This window comes from Candoia aspera, chromosome 8 (assembly GCF_035149785.1).
Source record: "Candoia aspera isolate rCanAsp1 chromosome 8, rCanAsp1.hap2, whole genome shotgun sequence".
Classification (NCBI taxonomy): Eukaryota; Metazoa; Chordata; class Lepidosauria; order Squamata; family Boidae; genus Candoia; species Candoia aspera.
Window position 1 is genome coordinate 34,614,809 of NC_086160.1, and position 26,004 is coordinate 34,640,812.

A 26,004-nucleotide genomic window follows, 5' to 3' on the forward strand; every position below is an offset into this window, starting at 1 on the left:
GAGAATAGTTGCCATGCTATGCAATTGGGCCTATTAGGATTTGTACTGGCAACTGTACCACCTACAATATTGGCTAATTGGCGGATTGTGTACAAGTTCTGTGGAATATATAATAATTTTCTATAACATGAGCTGAGTGATTTTCATTTCTTGTTTACTGCTTTTACTAAGTTTTGTGTATTTTATGAACATTGTTGTTAGCCTGGAAGCCCATCACCACTGAACCTTCAGTTGTCCCCCTAAAATAAAGTGGCTATTACCATTCCCAGACTCAAAATCCATTACATAAATATTGAAGGAGTGGGGCACATGTACTTCAGTCATACAGTAAATGTCCTGGAATGCTGGTGTCCAAATGACCTTTCCAATGATTTAAATACCTAAGCCATCCCTCCTTATGACAAGAATGCAGAATACTACTCCTTCTGCCTCAAACTATTCTTCCCTGTCCAATAAGATAAGAAGGGGTAGCAGAATGTAATGCTATGTGGAATGACCTTGGGAGACAGGGGGAGAGACATAGCCAAGGGAATGGTCAGATAAAAGGCAACTTGGCCCTTGGCAGGAATGTGGGAGGAGCAAGAGGCTCATAAGAAACCCACCCTAGTTTCTTGGGATGTAAAGGAGACGAGGGGAGAGATATACTTTCAGACTTGCAAGATTCTATTAATGTAACCTTACCAAAAAGTAGAATTAACTCATCTGGCTGTGTTTTCTGTCTGGTCTACCTTGCAAGGTTGACACAGAGCCAATGAGTGTAAGGAGCAGGTAGAGCAATTTCAAAACAACTGGAAAAATGTAAAACTGGGTCAATCTTTGGTGTAAAGCTGTAAATTAAACACTACTAGACTGACATGTATCACCATAGGAAACAGTCCAATAAACTTGAAATCCATCTTCTTAGATAGTCACACAGAAGGAAAATAGTAAGTAGAAACCAGATGTGATTTCCAATAGTGATGCAGGGCTTTCCTAAAGATGGCAGTTAGCAGGGGAATAGTAGGAGGCCACAGCCCAATCTAAATGGTCCTGAAGGAGGTATTGACTTGCTTGAAGCTGCTGGAGGAATAAGAAAGAGTCTAGGATTGGAGAGGACCAAGAAATACTAAGAAAAAATGAGGAAGTTCACTTTGTGAGAGAAAGGCTGTAAACCATGGTTGGACTTACACTGTATTTATTTGGCAAGGTAGCAGGGATCCACCACCAACTGCCACCACTGCTACTGCTGTTGTGGCAGGATCTACTGGGATATCACTGAAAAAAGCCCCATCTGGCAGTGGTAGTAGGTTCTGTCCCACCTTCTGGAGTGTCTGCTTTATAGTCTGGGCTAGTTGGCCTGTCTGTGTATTTACATGTAGATACTAGAGCAAAGCTTCGGTTTACTGGTCTGAAGCAGGAATACAAAGACTCTTCTGCTGTTATGAATGAGAGAAGAAAATCAGCTGTCAAGCTCCCTGGCTGAAAATTGGCAGAAGCTACCCAGGCACTCAACCCAGCAACTCTAGATAAAAATCTTTATTACATGGTACAGTGAAATCACTTAAAGCAGTTGATTGCCTTCTGCCAACATGAGGAAGGATACGTAAGAAGGAAACAATTCCTTTTTTTTTTAACCCACTGAAGATTAAACCTGGCATTTCTCCCACTATTCTTTTGCTTAATGGACACTTTGCCTTGCAATTTTCAGGTATGATAGCAATTAGTTGTTGAATAATTGGCCTTTCTGCCTTTAGAACTTCTAGTTTCCAATACAATTGCCCCCATGTGCAATATATTACATTAGTCAAACCTGGATTATACATCACAGCTTTAAGGTCATTTTCTTCCAAGAAGGGATGCACTTATACCAACTGAAGCAAATAAAGGGAACTCTTGGCCACTAGCTTAATCTGGAAAATGAGAGAAAGATTTGAAGTACCTTCAAATTATATATCTGCTCTTTCTGGAGAATACGGCCATTCAGAATAGGGAATCTACTGTATCTCTGGAATTATGACCATTCACAGTGAACATCTCTAACCCTCACTCTCACCCTCATCCATCTTGTCTGGATTCATTTTCAATAAATTAAGCTTTATCCAACCCATTCAGAGAGCCACACCATAAATTTGCATGTTATCAGAATACTGAAATGTAAATTTGAGAATATTTTTGCCTGCAGATGATTTTATAGTGCTGGATAAGAATACAAACAATTTGCAGTGAATGTTAGCTAGATTACAGGATGCAATGAGGGGTATGGATCTGAAGATTAAAGTTTTTAAGGCAAAAGTAATGATATCTGACAGGAAAAGGGAGTGAACGATTGCAAGTTATATATACTGTAAATGGTGGAAACTAAAGCAAGAAGGTTTATATACTCTGGAAGCATACTTAGTAAAGATCAGAAAATCGATGGATAAATTTTAAGACATACAAATTGTGGTAGAAGTATAATGTATAGTATGTTATCTGTTGGGAGGAATAAATATTCATCAAAAGAAGCAAGAAGGTTGTGTATAAGATTGTGTTTCTGTCTACTTTTCAGTATAGAAGTGAGAGTTGAATACATTAGGAGAAACAGAAAAATAAATTGAATGCAATGGGAATGGGTTACTGTACTTAAGACACGTGTTAAAACCAAGATTTAAGGTAACAAAATAAATGAGTCCTGAATGGACATGGATTCAATATAAAAGTGAGTAACGAGTGGAAAAGAAATATTTTGAGGGTTTGGTCTTATAAAGAGAATGAATCAGGACTGAATCACAGAACAAATATATGAAAGAAGATTGTAAGCCACTCAGAGTCATGTACATTTGGAGCGGCATATAAGCCTCAGTAAATAAGTAAATGAATAAATACTGAGAAAGTTGTAGCTATATGGAGTTGTAGAGATCCTCATAAAGAGAAAGGTGAAGTTCAAAGAACAAAAAGCAATCATGGTGGAAACAACTGTAAGGATACAGTTTACAAATACAGAAAGATACAGAGCATGATGCTGGGGCAAATTAGATTTATTTAGATTTCCTTTTGTTTTGTCCCTTTTTAACTGCTTTTGCTTATTATTTATTATTTTCCTTGCTCTAGATATTTATTAGAACAAATGTTGCTTTTGCTAATAACCCTTGAACAGTAGTCACAAGCATAATTGCCTCAAGATGGGTCCTTTGATCCTTGGATCCACCATATTTATCTTAAGAATTCTTTCATATACATGAACTTGGGTTCCATTTCTTTCCAGAAAAGCAATCAAAACTGGTATTATTATGGAATAGAGAGATATGTTTAGAAGCATTTCTCACCATCTGCTCTTTTCTCTTGATCACATATTCATTGATCATATAGGGAATATAAATCAAAATTCTCCAAATTTAATCAGTTTTTCAAATGATTTAGCACTGCCCATTCAGAGCTAGTCAGTAACTAAATTATGTCAGAGCACACCACTGAGAGAGGCAATTTCTCCTGCTGCTACTCTGATCATTTATACATATCCTGAATAATGGCAGACTTGAGGCAAATATAAAATAGTTTATGAGGCACATGTCATGTAATACTAATTACAAAGTAGTAGGATTTTTGTCCTATGCTCTGACCTTTAGACAAAGTTAAGCATTAAGATAATATTTTATCCTTGTATAATAAGGACTGAAAACAAGATAGATGGAACCAGAAGCCAAACTTAGAACTGGCAGGACCATACTTCTCTTTCTCTCTCCCCCCCCCCTCTCTCTCTCACACACACACACAGACACCCACGCACACCAATGCACAAAGCTTTTGAAATCTGTCCAAGGGCCACATAAAATAAGGCTCAACCTTCAAACAGAAATCACTGAAGACCAGCTCTTTTTCCATCTATAACCATGAGTTTGATGAGACTTCATCTAAGCCACCTTTACTGCTATTGTGATATAAGCTGGCTGGCTTGGTAAGGAAAGGAAAGTTCTTAAGTCCTGACAAAAATAACAAAATCTAGAGCAGTCTTCCCCAAACTGGAGTCATCAGGGTATGTTGGGACTACATGTCCCATTCAACAAGGCCAATGGTTGAAGAAACTGATCTTGACTATCTAGAGAAGGGTTTTTCAAACTGGGTTCCATGTGAACTGAAATGCGTTCCATAAGATCTAAGCACAAGGAACCTCTTGAATGCGTTCCATAAGATCTAAGCACAAGGAACCTCCTTTGGTCTCAAAGGCACATTAGTAATCATATCCACTTCCTGCCTCAAAGCTAGCTATATCCTCATTGGCTGTATGCCATCTCTAGTGTTTGGAAGTGATCTGTGACGGAGGTACAAGCTGCCTTTTGTCATCACCACTCAAATCTTCTGTCTTCTTACTTTAACATGCACACAAAAGCCAACATTTTCCCAGGTAGGAAGAAGAGGAGTGCTTAAATGGTTTCAGCCAGGCATTCACAATGGAAAAAAAAAATCCATGCCATTATCATTCCTAAGTAATCAATTCTTCTAAGTGACATCACAATAGTGATTTTCCTGCATATTTCTCCAGTCTCATAATATCAAATTGCCATACCCATTCTAGATATATACCCCTCAGTACATGCATATTATTTTACAGTTTAATTTTTGCTTTCATGACAGCTTTCTATTAGTAGTGCTTTGCCTCTTGATCAAGGATTCTGGAATTATTAATTTTTTTTTAACTAACAGGCTCCATGGCCTGAAAAAGTTTGAAAACCCCTAATCTAGAGCACTGAAAAGAGCTTATTCATACTGCCATGACTCAACCAAAACTCATCAATATGGGGAGGCTTCTGACATTTCATGATTACACACTTCAGATAAATTTGGCAAGAGATTCAGAAACATGGTTTAGATAGATTACAATCTTTACTGTGGACTCAAATGAAGCTATACATAATGGTTTATACTCCTCAGTCACTGAGTAGTTGCATATTACTTTTATAACCTTGCAGTTTAAATTTGTGGTTTCTTTCTCCCTCCTTTAAGAATTAACAGATACTTGGCAGAGCACTTGGTAGTCTTCAAGTCAAGTATAAGTAAGTAAGTTTATTGTTGCAAGCACTGGTCATAATATATAGCATACCAAAAATAAAATAAAAAATAAAATAAAATAAAATAAAATAAAATAAAATAAAATAAAATAAAATAAAATAAAATAAAATAAAATAAAATAAAAAATAAAATAAAATAAAATAAAATAAAATAAAATAATAAAATAAAAAACAGTAAAATAGTAAAATTATAAAATGAAGTAATAAAAAGAGTATTAGATGTAAGAAAGTTAAAATAAGATAAAAGCAGAACTATAACTAAGAACTTAAGTATTTCTTTCCAAGTTCAAGTGACAGAAGAGCAAAAGTAACAACCTGACTGCTAACAGTTGGAAATACATCTGCAAGATAGTTTAACTGTTCAAGTCTGAGCCCTTCAGTTCATCTACCATCCATAATTGGGCCCTAATATCATTGTAAATGGGGTAGTGGATGACATAATAAATAATGTCCTCCACTTGACCAACACCACAAGATACATTGTTCAACAGGGCACCTGCAAAATCTCCCTTCGAGATATATTAAGTAGTTTTTGTATGTTTACATCTTCCCTGGAAACTGCTAGGTCCTATTTTAACTCTAATACATATTTCCTACCTTTTCTTCCCAATCTCCCAGTTTCATATCCTTCCTTCTTTTTTTATTAGTGTAATTGTTGGACCTAAGTATGTCTGATTTTTCTGTTCCTGAGCTGTGGCTACTTAGGAATTAATATTTGGTAGAAATGTGGGACCATGTTCTTATTATTTTGTTTTTTCAGACGCTGGGAGTGGAGCAAGGATGTCATAACATCATACAAGATGGATCTATTTTTTTCCATTTTTTATCTGAGGCAATTTCAGATATGCTACATTTATCTAAAGGGTGAGAACTTCACATGGAAAAACATTGGGAAATCACATCACCAAATTTACTGCCAATTTTCAACATCCATGGATGTTTTAAATATATATCCAGTAAACTCCCAAGAGTTGTTGGATTGCAGTAAGGTACGAGTTTAACCAATAAATAATTAAAGAGAGCTCTTGTTTGCACATGTTTCCAGAGCTGCTCAAGAGTGAGCACAACAAGGTGAGCATTCTTATCCTCATAAGAGACAAAGGAACAATCATGAAAGGGCAAAGAAGCAAAAGTTTGATGTCTTCTCTGACACTTTGTTAACCTATTTCCAAAGAAGATGCTGAAGAAATTAACTATTTGCTTATAATATTCTTTGAAGTCCTTGGTGCTCTCTGAGCCTTGTTGTTTTCTTGCAGACATTTCATTGCCAAACTAGGCAACATCTTCAGTGCAAAGAGGGAGTGGGCCTTGTTCTCAATTAATAGTTAACTGAGTTAATAGTGCCTTGATTAGGGTGTATTGTGCTGTTTGATGGTTCATCTGGTGTTAATCCTAGTGTTAATCTTTGCATATCTGGGTGTTGATTGCTGGCAAGGGAGTGTATTGGTCTTTTGGCTTTTCTATTGTCTCTTTTGAATGGTATGTAAATGTTGTTTACCTCTATGTGTCTGTTGAATTCTTTGATATTCTTTGAATTTTTTAAAAAAAGAACACAGTGACAAGAATGCTACCTTACATATATCTCATAGCTGGCCTGAACAGAGCTTCAGATTCAGTTCTAAAATGATACTTCTGAGTGCCTAGCAGCATGAACATGAACTGTACAGTATCCTCAAGTCTTTAAAGCATCTGCAATTTCTTTCCCTGGATCATGAGACTTCCCTTTGCAGAAAAGAGGTTTGGGTCCCCCTTTTGATGGCTCATAAACTTTTCTAACAGAGCAGCATTTTGTAAATCCTTTGTCATTCATACAGTTCAAAGAGCAGTCACTTTGCTGCTTTATTTCTTATTTTCCAAAAAGTTTATGACTAGAATATAAGGTTACCACAGCCCAGAAGAGACCCACAATCTATATTTCCTGAAGTCTGTAACAGCTGGCATGAGTCTTTGAAAAAGCTACACTACATACGTTTATTCCAACATTTTAGATGATACGTAACAACTTCAGACTTTTGAAGTTTTATTAATATTATATCTGACAAGATTTTGACAATAACTTCTATAGGTAAAGGAGTCTCATTGATGCTATAATAAAATTGTAGAAGTTTTATCTTGAAGCTGTAGTTTAATAATTTCTTGCAGTCATATGCATTTTTAAGAAATATTGTTCTTATGGTAGATTACAACCTCATGTTGTAAACTACTAGCAATACTGCCAGTCGTATGAAGTAAATTGATGCTATCGTGAAAATATGCAAAATCACACAGTTCAAGACAACATCTGGGTAAAACTAACCAAAATTTTATCATTTTGATATCACATATTGACTCCTTTTCTTTTCCCTTTAAATTGTCGAATCCTTTATGCCATATTTTACCATCCTTTAATTTTACTTACATATATGGCATATAATGGCCTAGCTTTCCTCATTTAAAAACCTGTAAATTATTCTTAGTACTGTTCTTTTGTTCCCAGCTTTCTAAAGCTAAGCATGAATTAGCAAATTCAGAATCAATCACCTGTTTGGGAAGAAATAAATTCCTTATTTCAGAAACTGATGAATCTGCTTTCAAGTATTAGCAGGAAAGCTAACACATTAATCTGTGATTTTCACTGGGTACATAATTGTTTTTATTTTGCAGAACTTTATTTTCTGCAACAAAAAGTTACTGAACTATTTTTATCCTTCAAATATGCCAACCAAATATTTTACACATTGGGACATTATGCAGAACAATGCACAAAAACATTATTAGGTCTTCAAAGCAATATGATTTTGTTTAACAGCTCTCTAGAATTCATTTCTGTGTAAACAACCATCAGTATACTCTGTTCCATATATAAAAGGAAAACCATCTACCTTAATTGTGCTAGTGTGAGCTCCAGGATATTCTTTTTCTTCCAGTGTTGACCAACGCTGTATAAATTTTGACACCAAAGGATCGTCATAGTCCACTATTTGAAATCCTGACACATTAGCCCCTCCAAACTGTATTTTTGATAAGTCTCCATCAGTAAATCCCTAGGCATAGAAAATATGCATTTCAGTTGCACAACAGAGTTTTATATTTTATCTGTTTTAATGGATTTTTTGGTTTTGTACGTCACCCACAGTCCATAGGAGTTGGGCACCTATAACAAATTTGAATAAACAGATAAAAGAGAATGCAAGATATAAATATTCTAAGGAAACTCCTGTCATACACCTTTACCAGAGCTCCAGAATCTATGAGCTAGAAAGACTTTTAGGCAGTGTGTTTTGGATGTAGAAGTTCCAAATGACATAAACTGAATATCCCAAAATTTCAGTCCTGGAAGTTAGACCCCAGATCTTCCATCTGCTTTGTTGCAAGTACACACACATACATTTGCATATTGGTATAGTATATATGAATTAATTTTACCTTTCCTTGTGGCTGACAATATGTTCATGTTTTTAAAAACTTTTCTCAGATAAGCAGCCTGATATACTTTACAAGGTAGCTATACTGTATTTTGTGTGCCCCCCAAAAACAGGAGGGGGGCAAGGAGAGGAGCAAATGACAGGCAGTGCATTGCAACTTGTAATGTAAACTCCACCCCTTATGTACTTGAGCATGAAGTCATGATGCAGGTATGAAAGGACAGAATTTGTCCTGTGACATCATGATGCATGTGCTGTCATTTTGACAGTCATTATGGTTAGGAATGGACTTCTATGTCTGTTAAGAAATTTCCTGATTTATAAATAAGCTGCATACACTACAGTTGTATTTCATGCATTTTATGTATTAATAACCACAGGTCTTCATTCGTAATGGTTATTTTCACTAATTTTTTACATCTAAAATATAAAGCAAAATTTTCTTCAAATTAGTATTTATTATATTTAGTTCATCATTTTAATAATCTATGTTTCTAGATTTAGGCTGAAGGATCTGGTAGCACCTAGAGGTTTCTGAAAGGAGGGATTGACTCAAATGCAATGGAAAGGAAAGAGCAAGTGAGGACTCATTTCAATATAGTGCAAGGCTATTTCACTTTAACCACAATCTACTGCTTTAAAGAAGACAATAAATAGTGTATTCATTAACATTGTGTGATTCTTTGCCCTGGCTTATTAGCCATAACTTAAACTAATCACAGTTTATATATAAAGCGTGGTTAGTATTTAAATAAATGTTTCTGCTCTGTTGTTTATATCAGAAAAGAAAAGAAGAAAAGGAAGATCATGACTCTAAATACAGTATGATCAAATTTCTTAAAAAGGTTGTTTCTTTTTCTTTCATGTACACCATAATTTAAAGTTTTACATAAAAGTTATATTTAATTTGAAACAATGTTTTTAGGATTACTTGGAGAATGTTCATATCAACTACATATTTTATCATACCTTGGGAATATCAACAGCCAACTCACAGAACAGATAAATATACACACCTCTTTGCAGACATAACATATAATTTGTATAGGTCATACTTCAGGCCAACAGAAAATTTATTTGGTCCCACTTTCCTCATATATGGTAATCATATGGGATAGTAACAATATAGGGATACAGTGAATGGCAGCTAAGTGTGGTTATATAATCTGAGCTGGGAGGATATATAATTAGAGCTGGGAAATGCATTCATTGGCAGGAAAAGGCTGATAATTTTACACAATAATGCAAGAACCAGGAATAAATATTTCCAATATTCTATGAGAATTTTTCAGAGAACTACAGACCTTTAATTAAATATTGCATGCACAACCATACATAAAAAAACACTTTAATCTTGGAAATATTACATGTTCAGGCAAGTATTAAACAAACTTACCAAATTTGCAATGATGTAGTGATATCCTTTTACATGTTTGCCAATTGTAATAACCTAGAAGTGAACCAAATAACTGATTTGCTTGGGAAAAGGTACAGAGACAATAAAACACATTTAATGAAATACCATAACTGATTATATTGTTGAAAAATTACCTGACAATATACCTTAATTTTTCAGTAGATGATTTCACTGTATATTAAAAACATAGATTTTATTTTTAAATGTCATGAAAATGGTTTTCAGTCCAAGTGGTTTAATAGCTCTAAAATATTTCACCTTTATACAGTATTCATTTTCAGAAGTTCTGACACTCTCACACCTTACCAACAATAGATCAGCAAGACCCTTTCTCCTCCTACTGAGCAACAAGCTGGCAATATTTTAGACCAGCTACAGGATCAGCAACAGGATCACCCTATTGCCTGTGGGTGTGCTGCCTTTAAGATTGTTTTAGTCGTGGCTGTCTGTGTGGTTTTATGTTTTAATTGTTTTTACAGTTTTTTGGTTTTGTACACTGTCCAGAGTCTCTTAGAGTTGGGCAGCTATAACAAATTTGAATAAAAAGATAAAATATCTTTTTATCTGCCCTTTCTCCCTATGTTGAATGGTGAAACAATCATTAGATCTCATGACTAATTGAGCTAACTGTATAGAACTATGGAGGATGGCACAGCTGTCTATTAGGTGACCAAGTAACGCTGTAACATCTGGTTGCTGGCCTTACACATATTCTACTATTCAAATACAACACAAAGGCCAGTTGTTTCTATATATCTCTGGAAATTTTTATTTTATGGACACCTAAAAACACAATAGAGCTAAAGCTGTAGATATAGCTCAGAATGCATGGAACCCCAGCAATTCTTCTCCCTCTGTATCCCTGTTGCTGCCCAGAGTCCACTGGAGTTGGGCAGCTAATAAATTTGAATGAATGAATAAATAAATAAATGTGAACTCTGTCCAAACAGAAATACCATCCATTTGTACTAAGCATACTCTAGATCCAAGCTGCCTTAATGCAACACTTTTACATGATATATTTGGACTTCTTTTAACAGGTAGATTTCTGTTTAATGCATAAGAAATGGCCTATGTTCAAATAGCAAAATACAGGTAGCCCTTGTTTAGGAACCATAATTGGTTCCAGCAAAATGGTCACTAAGTGACACAGTCATTAAGCAAACCATGTAACTGAAAGAGAGAGAGAGACACTGTGAAGATCACTGGTTGCTGCCATCTCATTCAGATAAAGTTCTCTCGTGCAGCAACACCAGCACTACCCTCACTCCAGCGTGCATTGTTGTTAGGTGCAAAAATGTGGGCATAAGTGTGCGCATTGGCTGGGAAATGATTTGTTTACTACCGTTTACTACTGTTTATTACTATTGTATTTGCAAATGGTCGCTATCTGAGGCAGTTGCTAAATGAGAACTACCTGTAAAGATACATTCCAAATGATAGTGTACCAGTCGAAGCATATTAATACCCAAAGCCAGACACCTAGAGAGAAACTCCTAGAAGTGTTTTCTCTCTCCCTGAGGCACTAATTCAACAGGAATAAATTATATAACAGTTCCTGCTCATTTACTTGCCTAACTTTGCGTCATCACTCTGAAAAATAATAGGGCTGGTCTTGTAATGCAGCAGCACAGTTAGTATATTCTTGTTACTTAAGTAGAGAAATAATAATAAATATCATAATCATAATTTGTTGCCAAGGCTGGTAAATAAGCACATAAATAGTAGTGATTATTGACAATAGTTTCACAGTTGCTTACCAAGATATTGAAAAAGAAAGTAGCAAACCTGATCTACAATGTCATTGACCTTATCCCGTTCACAGTCAAGAATTACTCGTCTTTCCTTTTTTATCTCCAAATCCTGGAACAATGAGCGATACGTTTCATCTTTTCTATCATTGTTAATATTCCCCACATTTATAGCAGTGACTTGCCATTTCTTTTCAGCTGCAGTGTCCAGTACAGCTTGCAATGTTGACAGCCCTGGTGATACAGAAAAATTCAGTATTGACTTAAACTTACTTACATAATCTGAAATTTATATATATTTTAGGATAACCCCGCAAGTTACATAAACTAGCATTCATTAAAAAAAAATGAAGTCATGACCATTAATTATTTGGACCTCAATTACTTCTGTGCAGGGATGGGGTAACTCCTTAAATATACCCATTGGTTTTCATTAGTGGTTCCTTTTGGAATAGATATTATCAGTTTGGGGAAGAAGAGCTTCTGTGCTATTGGGAGGAGAAAATAATATGCTGAATCAATGACTAAATGCTATTGAACTGTTTGTTTCTCCTGCATGCTGGGAATGCAAGAAGTAAAGCTGCTTTTCTCATGGAGGCCAATAATGCAAATACTCATGTTGTTTGTAAAACCTGTATATAGCCAAATTCAGAACAGATTCACAGCAGTGTACATTTCAAAAATATCTATAGAAAACCTATACAAATTAAAACGTCAATGGTAAAGATCAATATATTAGTAATAAAAATAGAATAAAACAATACCAGCAACCAAAACAATAGATGGCATTACTCAGATATTCTTTGGAAAAGCTTTGTCTTAACCTGTTTCTGGAAGGCAGCCAATGTGGGGGGTTTAACCAGCCCTTGAGCGGAAGACAGTTCCACAAAATAGGCAACATAACTCTGAAGTATCATCTGTGTGCCTTCTGCCCCTTTCACCTCACAAAAGTAGGGAACCAAAAAGAGGTTCTCCTAGGATTTCTTTTATCAGAGAGGTGGTGATCCCAGTTGGAGAAGGTGGCCATATAAGTATCTAGGCACCCAGCTGTAAAAGGCTTTGTATAATTGCACTTGGAAGTCTATTGCTAACCAGTGCAGGTTTTAGAGCACAGGTGTGATGAATGTCAGAAAAAATACATGTTGCATTCTGCTTCCAGGTAGTTTTCAAAGGCAGTGCCTTACCATATACAATTGCAATAACTCATATGAGTAGTGAGAAGGGTGTGACTCACTGCTATGAGGTTGTACCACTCCATGTATAGTTGCAACTGGGCACTGGGTAATGGCTCTTCTGGCCACAGCTTCCATCAGCCCATCCAGCAATAGCCATAAGTTTAGGATAACTCCCAAATCATGGATCTGGTCCCTCAGAGGTAATGCCTCTCCTTTGAGAGACTCATTTGGCACCGATAGAGAAACACCAGAAACAAACAAAAAAGCCCAGCTTGCCTGCCTTCAACTTCAGCTTCTTTCATCTCATATAGGTCCCAACACATTCAGACAATGGGATGTGACTTCAACATCCCCAGATGGGCCTGGAGTGGCAATATTCAATTGTGTACTATCTATATACTAGTGATATATCCTAAAAAGACAAATTAACTCCCTGGAAGCTTCACGTAGATGTTAAAAAGCAGGGTGGAGAGGACTGAACTCTATGGGACACCACCTTAGAGAGACAACTAAGCTGACTTTTCCCTCTCTACTACCAGCTGCAACGGTCACTAAGAAAAGAGCAGAACTAGTAAAGAACTGTGCCTCCAATTTCTAAATCTCAAGTCCAGAAGGATATCATGACTGATACTCTCAAAGGCCACCAAGAAATCTTATAGGACCCAAAGAAATGCACTACAATCCAGGTCCCAACAAAAGTTGTCAGTAGTTATCTGACAAAGCAATATGACTACTACTGTTGCAATGCTCAGGATTAAATCCTGACCAAAAAAGGTCCAGATAATCCAATTCCTCTAGGTTGCTTTGAAGCTGCTCCCCACCAACCTCTCAACAAACTTATCTCAAAAGAGAGGCTGGAAATTAGACAATAGTTAACAAGAACTACAAGATTCAAAACAGCCTCTTGCAAGACTACAGGCAACACCCTCTCCTGCAAAGAGGCACTGACCACTTTCCATATCCAACTAGTTATGCTTTCTCCACCCCTAGCTCCCCAGAGGAGAAAAATGTGGCAGAAGTCATGCTTTAAAGCACCCTATCCATACTATTCCTGTAAAAGCAAATTACCTAGCATGTTTAGGGAGGGCTAGGGAAAATTCCCATCTGAAACTGAAACTTTGGAAAGCCACTGGCCATCAGTGTAGCCAATAGAAAGCCAAATTGCTGAATAATCTAACTCAATTTAAGATGGTTGCTTTATGGTTTTTGGTTGCCATCTACATAATTACATAAAAGGAACAGATTAATATTTATTTTCTTTAGAATGCAGTAATTTAGGACAAGGCCTTTCATGCTGTCACTTAATGTCTTATCCAAATGTTCAGAGGATTACATGACACAATCCACTGCACAACTGGTTACCTCAGAATACAGACATTTTGCTAATGCATTTTGAACTGCTGCAGCGTTATGACATGGCTGTCAATTTGAGTCAGTTGATATAACTGGGGCATTGTCTTCAGAGTGCTAGACTATTTGCATGATCGCAATCTGAAACTGAGACAGAATATTCTGAAATGAGAATTGAAAATGAACGAGTCCCAAGCTGTTGGTACCATAGTTATGAAGTTATTATCTGGCTGTTGTGACATTAAGTCCAAGCATGTTCCAAATTTCTTATTATAATGCAAGAATCTCTGCATCATGTTCTCTATTTCAGCTGATTCCATGTGGTCCAGCATAAACTTAAAGCCTAGTCTGAATTTTCTTGCACTATGTGTTCCTATCTCAAGAATGGGCAATGACTGTTCAAATAAACCAGGATATACTTATGGGCTACTGGTTAATCTCACCTAAAAAATAAATAAATTTTGATGTTATATATATTCAGTCAGTTGGTCCTATAATTTTGACAAAATACTTATTACAAGTTATTAATACAAGAATGGAATAAATATAAACAAAAAAGACCATATTTAATTCAGGTTAAATCTCTTTGTCTCTTCAACCACTTACAGAAATTATCTTTTTCCCCTCATCTTTCTTGCTGAAAAGGCAAAGAAAATATTACATAAACATTAGTACATTATAACACTAATAATATATATTTAAGTACTTGATCAATTCATTTTAATTATGAATTCATAAACAACTACCATAGAATAGTCTGATTTTAATTAACATATTTTAAATAAAATATGAATAAAACACTTTTTATGTGTATTGCCAATTGCAATGGAATACTAGTTTGCAATGCTTTTATAATCCCTGCAAATCTAACTTGCTAATGAGGTATTCTGCTTTGTCATTCGGTGCTTGTATAGCTACTACTCTGGTTATGCAGCTAGTTATGTAGCTAGTAGACTAGTTATGGTCAGAAACAGATCTATTATTATTATAAAAACAAAAACAGTTATGTAAAGCACAAACTTACACAGAGTGAATGTAGGGTAATAACTAACTTCATAAACTACCAAGTGCAACTATTATGTCTTATGAATTATAACTAACAAATCTCACAGACTTTGCAACTATAGTAGATGCCATCTGAAAAGCTTATGCACAAATATCAGATTCTATAATTCTATGTAAAATTGTTACATGAAATATATTAAGACTGCAGTTTACATTGTGTTGACTGGCAAGACTACCCTATCCCTTTTCTTTGGGATTCAGCAGTTGAAGGTCCTATATGTCTGAGGCTGCCTCCTTCAGTGCCCCAAAAAGGATGAGAAAGAAAAGAATAAGAACAGAGCATTGAGGAAGTAGAGAGAAGAGCCATCAGGGCCAAGGTGACAGACTATGGCCAGGAAAAAAAGAACTATTGCTTGAAACAAGATTGACTGAGCTTGCCTATCACTAATTCTTTCCTTCTCCCTGAGAATGACTCATTCTGAACATATGAAGCATCCTCATATTTCTCAGTGAAAAACATTGTTCAGCTATTGGTAGAGCAGTAAAAGAAAGACTGCATCCCTATTGCTTCATATGTATAACAGGAATAGCTCAGTGGTAGGGTGCACATTTTGTTCAATGCCCAGGGACATCTACTTAGGCTGGAAGATTCCAATATGAAACACTGAGGAACCGCTAGACGGCTGCTGTTTTTCTCCCAGGGTGGCATATGTGTTTGAGAAGACAAGGAGCCATCCAAAAATCAGTGCTGAGACCAACCCATTATAGAATAAGTTAACCATAATGTTGAAATCTTGGCAATCTTGGCAAATCAATATGATAGAAGTATAGTAGATGTGAATGTAGGAAAATCTACAATCAAATTTTGGTATCTCACAAGCTGAATTGGATACAGTAGAAAGATGGGATGTTTCTCGAGTAACTGGTCATGATTTCCTCTCTCTCTTTTCTATAACAACTCATTGTTTCCAAACAATAGCCTTCTGTTCATTGCATCATAAATGCCAAAACATGTACAACAGTTAATACCATCTTTCTAGAGCAGCAGGTCTACCAATGGGTTGATTTACCTATCCTTTAACTCACTAGTATGGCCTAAACTACTCTGTCGCCTTTATTTATTTATTTGTTTGTTTGTTTGTTTGTTTGTTTGTTTATTTATTTATTTATTTATATTTAAAATTTACATCACTGCCCATCTCCCCCAAAAAGGGGACTCTGGGTGGTTTACAATCAAAGTTAAAACACATAAATTACAATGTAAATACTCTATAAAATCAAATAAATAGACAATAGAAAATATAAAATCCAGCAGCGAAGATCTTATTTGTTGGGGAGAAATCTATAATAGCCACCCCCAAGATGAACTGGTGCCCCTCCCACTCCAAGCGAGGCAGCAGAACCAGGTTTTTAGGTTCTTCTGGAAGTTCGGGAGCGAATGGGCCTGTCTCAGCCCCAGGGGCAGAATGTTCCAAAGGGTGGGTGCCACTGCAGAGAAGGCCCACCTCCTGGACCCTGCCAGGTGGAATTCCTTTATTGGCAGGGTTCATAGCATGCCCTCTCTGCATGACTAGGTGGGGCGGGTCAATGTTATGGGGATGAGGCGGTCCCTCAGGTAACCTTGCCCCTGTGCCATGTAGGGCTTTAAAGGTCATAACCAATACCTTGAATTGGACCCAGAAGCAAACTGGTACCTAGTGCAGCTCACGCAGCAGTGGTGTCACATGTGCCGATCTTCGGGCACCAATAACTGCTTACGTGGCCGCATTCTGGACCAGTTGAAGCTTCCGTATACTCTTCAAGTGTAGCCCCATGTAGAGCACATTGCAATAGTCTATGTGGGAGATGACCAGGGCATGAGTGACTGTTCGTGGGGCCTCTCGATCCAGGAAAGGGCGTAACTGGTGCACAACACGAAGTTGCTCAAAGGCCCTTCTGGCCACAACTGCTACCTGCTCATCGAGCAGGAGTTGTGGGTCCAGGAGGACCCCCAGATTATGCACCGGGTCTGAATGGGGCAGTGCAACTCCATCCAGAACTAAAGATGATAACTTCCCGGACACTACACAATAGTTTTAACCTTGCACTGAAAAAAGATAGTTAGACTTACTGGCTTAACCAGTCAATTCAAGCCTATGATGTTATGTTTCCATATAGTGATACACAGAGTCATTCAGTATTATAGAGATGCACTATATGTTTGTTTAATATATGTTTATATGTTAGTGCATGTGAGCATGGAAAGAAAGCATGACTTAACAAAGGGATGTTGCCATCAGTTTTCATGTCCTGGACTCACCCATCTCTTTCACTACACTGTTTAATTTTTTCCTTATGCATTTTTTATTCAGTCTTGCTATTTTGACATAGCACACTGCCAACTGTCACCTGACCAACAAGCAAATCCTAAGAACTATGTACCCAATTCCTGATTACCTATGAATATATGACCAAAGAGAAAAAAAGAAAAATACATATCCAGGATATCCTTTAGTGTATTTTGGACAGCAAAGAATGAGTACAATATAACATTTGAAGAAGCTAGAAAAGGAGCACTCTAAAGCGAATTGCCCTGAGTGTGGAGAGGGTTCCATAATGTATTTTAAATATCTCATGTAGTGTTACTGTTTTTTTTAACAGAACAACTTAAACTGATGACCAGAGTAAAGCAGAGGGAATATTATGAGTCTTTTCCCAATATATTAAAACTTCAGATATTAATTTGGAACAAGGGGAATGCACATATCTTAATGAGACAACCTGGTGATACCATGTTTTTTCAAAGTGAATGATTAAAGTGAGGCAATATGTAAAATGTCAGAATAATCGTTTATTTTTTTAAAATGAATCAGTGAATTGTAGGTTTTAACCAATATAGCTATATTCATCAATCACCCCCCCCTCCACCAAAATACAAGCAAGATAAGATTAAAGTGACAGAAAGAAGATAAAGACAATTATATTTCTTTAAACTGGCAATGTGTTATGCATTCTGTCATGCATATTTTGGTTCTGATTTGTGGAACAAATTAAAAATATACAAAAGACTTTTGTTCTTTGTATGTTTTTCAGCTCATGTGATATTTGTGAATTTGTTTGTCAAAATTGAAACAGTTTAACAAAATGCTCCAAGCACCTTCGTACTCCAAACAACTTCTACCTAAAAACTGTTTTTTGCATTAAAAATGCATCATGAATCTTGAAATGAAATCAATATTATGTAGACATAATTATTTTCCTACAAAGTGCTCTTAATCCCATTGAAATCAACTTTATGACAAGGATTTTTTACTGCTTCCTATTCCTCCCACGCAGAGCTGCCAGACACTTTTCATCTCTCTTCTGTATCTGTTCTTTTGTCCCTACAGTGCTATTAGCAAAAAGAACATTTTGTTTTAATAACTTCAATAGCACAGAAAAATCCACTGAATATTGACAAAGCATAGAAATAAAACAGAACTACATTTCTTACTGATTTACATAGTGAAGTTACATACATGTTTCAGATATTGATAAACATTTTGAAGTATAATTATAACTAATTGAAGTATAATTATAAGTATAATTATAAATAATTATAACTAACACTTGGAATTGAATAAATCGTTTTTCATAAAAGGTACAGCAGGGTTGACATAAATCATGCACATTTTAAAAAATGGCAATGAAACTTCCAGCAATACCACTTGGATATGTGAACCTGCCTTTCAGACAAGATCTGTGAGTTTTTTTTAATTGTCTTTTTAATATTATTTTTATCTTATCCCTTGGTAAGTTTATACATACAAACATCCTGTTTTTTAATGCCAGTTACTGGTAAAAGCTCTAACAAGGCATGTATTACAGACACCTGGCTGAGAGAAGAGGGAAGAGTTAACCATCTCAAACACTCTTCACTGGATTACTTTCTGATACAATATGCTAGGGCTGGAAAGTGGGGAGGCTGCATGGGTGTAATTTATAGGAATCTCATTTAATTGACCAGAAACTATATCCAGCATTACCAATTCAGAGTATTTGCTGCTGCATCTTGGATGGTACTGTGTTGCATATACTGCCCAACAATCTCTGTTCCTGAGCTAGCCAGGGTGATCTCTGGTGAAGAATAGAATAGAATAGAATAGAACAGAATACTTTATTGGCCAAGTATGATTAGACATACAAGGAGTTTGACTTCGGTGCAAGAGCTCTCAATATATTTACATAACATCAAAAATAAACAATAGTAAAGTAACAATGTTATTTACTAAAACTATACAATCAAGAAAGAAAAAAAATAATACTACAGCTATTAACTAACACACAGTCATATTTAAAAGGAGAATTAAGGGACAGTATACTGCATCTGTTGTCTAACATATAGAAGCAGACTACTATAGATTTCTTGTCCTGACTCAGAATCTCATGTCCATCAAGACAACCATGAATCACTCGCAGCTGGTATCTGAACCAACAAATGCATCAAGGCATACACTACAGTTGGTATTTTGTTTGGTTGGAGATGGTGATCTGCAAATAGAGGAGCATCATGTACAGAACATTTTCTAGTTAGTTTAGTTTGAAGGCTACTATCATCCTCTGAAAAAATAGAAGAATTGAATTGGATTGAATATGGGATGGTCCCTACTATTCAGCAATTGTCCTAAGGATTCCTACAGTGTCCTACTTTATCCTGTCTGCTGTTTAACATCTATATAAACTCAATGGAAGAAGTTATTCAGAATTTGGAGGCGGGGCCATCACTATGCGGATGACACCCAGCTTTACTGTTCCACACAATCTTAGGGAACAGTCAGTACCTTTGAATGTTATTTAATCTAAATATTGGTCTGGATTATGAGAACAAGCTGAAATTAAATCCCAACAAGACAGAGGTGCTAATAATAAGTTGAAAATGGGACTCATGGAAGCTTACTTTAGATGAGGTTATAGTGTTCCAGAAAGAGCAGCTTTGCAATTTGGGACGGTTCTTTGTCTCCAGCTGCCACAGGATTTTTAGGCAGCAGCTATGGTGAAGAATGACTTCACCATAGGTAGTCCTCAATTAACGACCACAACTGTGACCGGAATCTTGGTCATTGAGTGAACTTGTCATTAAGCAAGACAACACATGACTGCTTTGATCAACGACTGCAATATCAACACTCCTGATTGCAGTCATTAAGTGATCTCATGGGTTGTTATGTGGATGGAGTCCCAGGTAAGGAGTGCAGGGTGCTTCAGGAGGGTGGGGGAGACCTTGGTAGGCCCAGCGCATGCTAAGCACAAGTGTCTCTGCTCAGGGGCTTGGAATCCTGCTTGGATCTCAGCTCTCTTTCATCTCTGGGGCTATTTAAAGAGCTCCCTGACAAAGGATTCCTGCTTCGTGCAAGCAGGAATCTTGAAGGATTTCACCCACCCCACAGAGGCATCCTGCACTCCTTATCTTACCGCATTGCCTCTCCACCCAAGGGCTGAGAATCCTTCAGCAGGGAGCTCTTTAAATATCCCCCAGAGATGAGAGGGAGCCGAGATCCAAGCAGGATTCTCACAGCATGTATTCTAAAACCTAGAATAACTGTCATTTAGAATATGGAAAAAAGGATGCATATTGTCTCCATATTGTTTAGTTTAAAAATGAATATATCATAAGAATGGTAGAATTGGAAGTGATAATATCTGGAAACTGGAGATCAAAACACTAATAATTTGAGAATACAGATCTTTAAAATATCTCTCATTTTATGTTGTTATATTTTTTCCATTTGCTGTAATTCTTGAAATATCTTTATTTGCACTTTGTCCTTGAGATTGATACTGACAAATGATAGTGATTGACACAATCTTATATGATGACTACATTCTCCGAATCCTATTTTGCTACACACCTACTCTCTTTAAATGTCTGTGTTTATATATTTGACATCTATAATTCATGGAATGATCTATAATCTGCACTTGGAAGTCTTCTAAGTGACTTCTTAATGTTTTATTCTACTATGTAGTTTATCTCATTTAGATATTGTCCTTCCAGGGATGTCCAAATCTGTGTTTATGTTGGCCACATAAACAAAGAATACTGATGTCCTTATTATCCTTTATTCCTTTGTATGGACTTATGCCCTGAGCTGCATCTCATATAATAATCTGAATTAGTACCCTACTGCAAACTGTCTAATTTCACTTATTCCTAAAATATCATTTCTACTTCATTTCCATTCCATTAAAAAATGTATTAGTTTTTACTGAAACAAAATCTGGTAACTATATTACCTAAATCAAAGATACATATAGAGAAAATAAAAAACAAAAAGAAAAAATATAGAAAATATAGAAAATACCAAGGAGATCTACTGCGATATGAATAAAGAGACAGGTACTATACACATTAAAATTTGCCATGTCTATAAAATATACCAGATTATAGTCTATTGCTATTGAGATAAACCATACAACCATAAAAAGTTTGATAAAATTGTGGTTGCTGCCTCTAGGTAAAGGTAAAGGTTTCCCTTGACATTAAGTCCAGTCATGTCAGACTCTAGGGGGTGGTGCTCATCTCCGTTTCAAAGCCAAAGAGTCGGCATTTGTCCATAGACACTTCCGTGGTCATGTGGCCGGCATGACTAAACGGAATGCCGTTACCTGCCCGCCGAAGCGGTGCCTATTAATCTACTCACATTTGCATGTTTTCCAACTGCTAGGTTGGCAGGAGCTGGGACTAGCAACGGGAACTCACCCCGTCACACGAATTCGAACTGCTGACCTTCTGATCAGCAAGCTCAGCAGCTCAGCAGTTTAACCCGCAGTGCCACTGCGTCCCTGCCTCTAATGTCTCATTAATTTAACTTTGTCTGTAATTTTTTCTAATGTAGCAATTGAAGAGGACTTATGAATCCACAACTCAGTTGTTATGTTATCTAGAGTTTTTCTTGGGAGCTAGGCTTAATGCATTTATTTCCATTCCAAGGATTTCACATTTTTCCCTTTCCATGTTCTGACTATATGTATTCTTGTAAAATGAGGAACTTCTTTTTCAGTACTGGCACCATCAATTACCAGATTCCTTCCAACTCTGGTCTGCCCATACCATCAACCTCAGGTCTATCCGTGGAAGTTCTATACTTTTCTCCAGTCACTGGAGTGCTTTTTGACCTCAAGTTTTTTTTTTTTCCAGCTAGCACCCAAACTCATCTGTTTCAGCCATGTCCTTCTCCCTTGCTTTGAAAAGGAACTTGGTTTCTCTTTAACTTGTTTTCTTTCTTCCTTTTGTTGTAGTGGTTTATTCCATAGGGCTGTTCTTTGGGGGTGGGGGGAGGAAGAGGGATGGAATCTGAGGCAGTTGTCATATTTTCAGGAATAATTAATAGTAGCAATAATAGTAATAGAGTATTGTAATAGGTTTAATATTTTAATTTTAATCCTTATTACAATTTTCATTCAAATGGGTATGATTTCAGTTTTGTTTCAGAACTCATTTAATATGATTTATTTCTTTCTAGATGGCTGGAAACGAGAAATGTATGTACTTGGCACTTCTACCATTTTTTAATGGGATATCAGCCAGAAATGGGTATTTGGGGACATTTTACTGAGCCTTATGGCTGGCAAACTCTTTAATGAGTCAATGAAGCATTCTGGGAATTGTAGCTCCCAAAGATAACATTAAGAAAATAAAAAAGTGATATAAATTTCACTGCTTTCATAAGGTAGCTATTTGCTTAAAGAGAAGGGAGCAAACACCAAACTTACAAGCAAATGCATGCATCTCAATCCCAGGGTCTTTTTAAAGCATCTAAACCAAAACATCAACTTGGAAAAAAATAATATGCAGCACAGTAGCAATAAAAGTACATATGTGATTAATCTAGCTTTATTAGCCAGAATTCCCAGGTAGCCTAGCTAATGGCCTTGCTTGTTCAATCATCTAAGAACTGTAGACAGTGTGTGTCTGACAGACCTACAGTCCAGAAAGACTGGATTAATTATTTTCTATCTTTCTCTCTATTCCAAAACTTCTTGAAATGTTTTCCTCAACAAAGGCCTTCCAAACAAATACCTGAAAAGTAATCTCGCAGGGAAAAGAGTTGCCAGGATGAGGGGAAAATTGCTATAAAAATGATGGGTGAATGAAGGGCTAATACTTCTCTTTCAGATTACTGCCTTGCAAAATTGCTATTTTGTGGGAAAGGACTGGTAGAAGTGAATTGTCTAATAGAAATACAACTTGAAAATTGCTTTCATAGGTACTTAAAAGGACTGTATTGAGTCAATTCTTGTTAAATGTTATTTGCACCACTGGAAGCATACCTTACCATTGATCGCTATGGAAGGTATGGATTTTCACATTTTCCTGCGTCTCAGTTTTATGACAGAAAAACAATATATGGAGAATATAAATTCAAGTCATAATTTTAATGATTCAGCAAAGGCTCCGATTATATCTTTATCATGCCTGATAGTGTCTTAATAGAATTACTATTGAATCTAGCCCACAGTTTTGAAAGCTGAGTAACATCTTTCTCAATCTCAATCTCTATGTACGGTAGAATACAGCCCTTGAATCCCAGTTGAGCAACATCTTTCTCAATCTCAATCTCCATGTATGGTGGAATACAGCCCCTGAATCCCAGTTTGCATGGCCAAAGACAATGGTGGCTGGGAATAACGGGACCAATAATTCAACATATCTAATAGTGCAAACACATATAGAGGGCATGGGAGAAAAATCCTGAGTCCTCCCAACCAAGAACAGGTCTGCCTATGAACTAATCGTAATTCCTATAAAATAATATGCTTGGTTAAACTTATGACCTGACCAGCTTTTACTCCAAACTTCAGAAATGGTATTAATGGTGCAAAACTGTATACCCATCCCACTTAGCTTTATTTAATCCTAGCTAAGTGACAGGGCAAACTTTTTTGTGCCCAGGGTCATATGTAGGCAAATAAGAAACATACACTTGGGAAAAAAGTAGAAAGGGCCAAAATAAGAATTGGTCTGGAGCTGAAGCAAAAAGAACTATACAAATTAAGTAAACATTTTGCTTCAGGATATACCTATTCAGTTTCTTCCAAAGGCACAAAGCCTTGGAAAATAGGATTGAGTGGATTCTGAGATTTTGCTATCCTTCTTCCCTTTAAATAAAATTGTTTTGAGGCACACAAACATATACATCATTTTGTCATCGCTTGGGGCATCTGAAAAAAAAAATTAAAAGGTGTATTTTATAAAGTAGATTAATTCTACTATGTCTATGATGGTTAATATAAAGAATATCCATAAACCTTTTATAGATTATAAAATAAAGCCTGAAATTCATGCTATCTTGAATATTTTTATGCATAATATACTTTTTGTAATTCTGCCCTATACCTCTAAGAAAAGTCTAAACTGAGCTATGCCAGCATCACTAATATCTGTGTAATAACTGTAAAATCTATGTGCATCCTAACATACCTATTTTTGTTAGCTCTAATCCACAGACTTGTATATTTAGTTTTCAGTCAAATATGTTTTTAAATAAAGTTATTCCGGGAAGTTTTTTTTTCTGAAGATTGCATCATTTATGTGCAACCAGTGATTTTCTAGGTCTAGATCAGGGCTAGCCCAAAATGTGTTACACTTAGGCATCCAGTAACCAAGCCTAGTTTATTTTGGCAATCTGACGCATAGAATTTCACAAGCAACTACCTTTTTTTATAACATTGCAATTGTAAGTTCAATAAAGGTAGATCATTTTCATGATACCCGAGCTTAGTTGAGTGAGGTTTCCTTTAATGATTTTAATTCTCAGTTAGCCAGATTAGGAAAAGAAAAAAAGAGAGAGAGGGAGGGAGGGAGGGAGGGAGGGATGCCTGGTTTACAACAAATCCACATAAGTAATTACTAGGACCTATGTAGAATTCTTTACATAACCAATCATCCTTTAGTCCTAGGATGACCACAGAAAGTCTTCCCTAGAAATTGCCTGTTTCCTTAATCAAATTCATGCTGTGAAAATCACTGCTCTTAAATGAAAGTCTTCTAAAAAGATTTTCCTCGTAATACCTTTCTATACAAAAGTACTTTGCAATGATTTGTAGAAATACACTTTATATTTTTTTCTTTTCCTTGTACACAGTATTCTAGATTGAAATGGCAGTTCAGTACACTATATTCACTGTTATAGGAAGCATCACTGATTCAACCTTCTCTCCTTAAATGTTTAAGACTGAAATTTAGAAAATGTTATCTTCTGCTATGTTTGGCACTGTAACACTTGCTCATCATTGCAAACAGGCTTGTGCTGGCACAAAATTAATTGTAATACATCACAAATATCTTACCTCTGTCACTGTCATAGAGATATGCAAACTTGTTCCATTGATAGTATTCAATTAAGCTCAGAAGTGCTCCCTTGAGGTCAGGTCTCATCTGAATAACAAAAGGGTGAGTACCATCTGTTGGAAAACTGGGTGTTATGAAGGAAACATGAAGAGTTCCACAAAATGATGTTATAGTATTTACAGACTTCTTGTCATAAAATCCAAAAATAGCAAAGACTCCTCTCGAAAACTGGGAGCAAACTAGAAGAAAAAGATAAAAACATATTTTAGTGCATTGATTTACAGTGTTTTATGTATACAAATATCTAGCTGATAAATGTGAATCAGGCTGAGATTAGCTAATAATTTCATCAACAGACTGAATCCATTCAAACAAGAGTATATATATATATTTTTAAAGTTAAGAATTTCCCTAAGCATAATTGAAATCGGAATGCATTTTAATAACAGTTTTATCAACGGTAAACCTGAAAACTCAATTGAAATACTTTACACCATTTAATTTTATTCAACCTCATAGTGAACTTTAAAATATATATATTATTCTTAAGGTTTTGGAAAAATTTAAAC

At 36.1% G+C, this 26,004-nt stretch overlaps 1 protein-coding gene across 3 annotated transcripts in view; it reads right to left on the reverse strand.

The window, feature by feature from the left end:
• GRIA2 (glutamate ionotropic receptor AMPA type subunit 2) overlaps positions 1-26,004 on the reverse strand; it is a 78,689-nt gene that overhangs the window by 21,101 nt on the left and 31,584 nt on the right. For all 3 annotated transcript variants that reach the window (XM_063309820.1, XM_063309818.1, XM_063309821.1), the window contains exons 3-6: positions 25,435-25,674; positions 11,634-11,830; positions 9,825-9,878; positions 7,886-8,047 (exon numbers count right to left, since the gene is read on the reverse strand). In XM_063309820.1, coding sequence (XP_063165890.1) covers positions 7,886-8,047; positions 9,825-9,878; positions 11,634-11,830; positions 25,435-25,674 — 653 coding nt within the window. The remainder of the gene's footprint in view (positions 1-7,885; positions 8,048-9,824; positions 9,879-11,633; positions 11,831-25,434; positions 25,675-26,004) is intronic.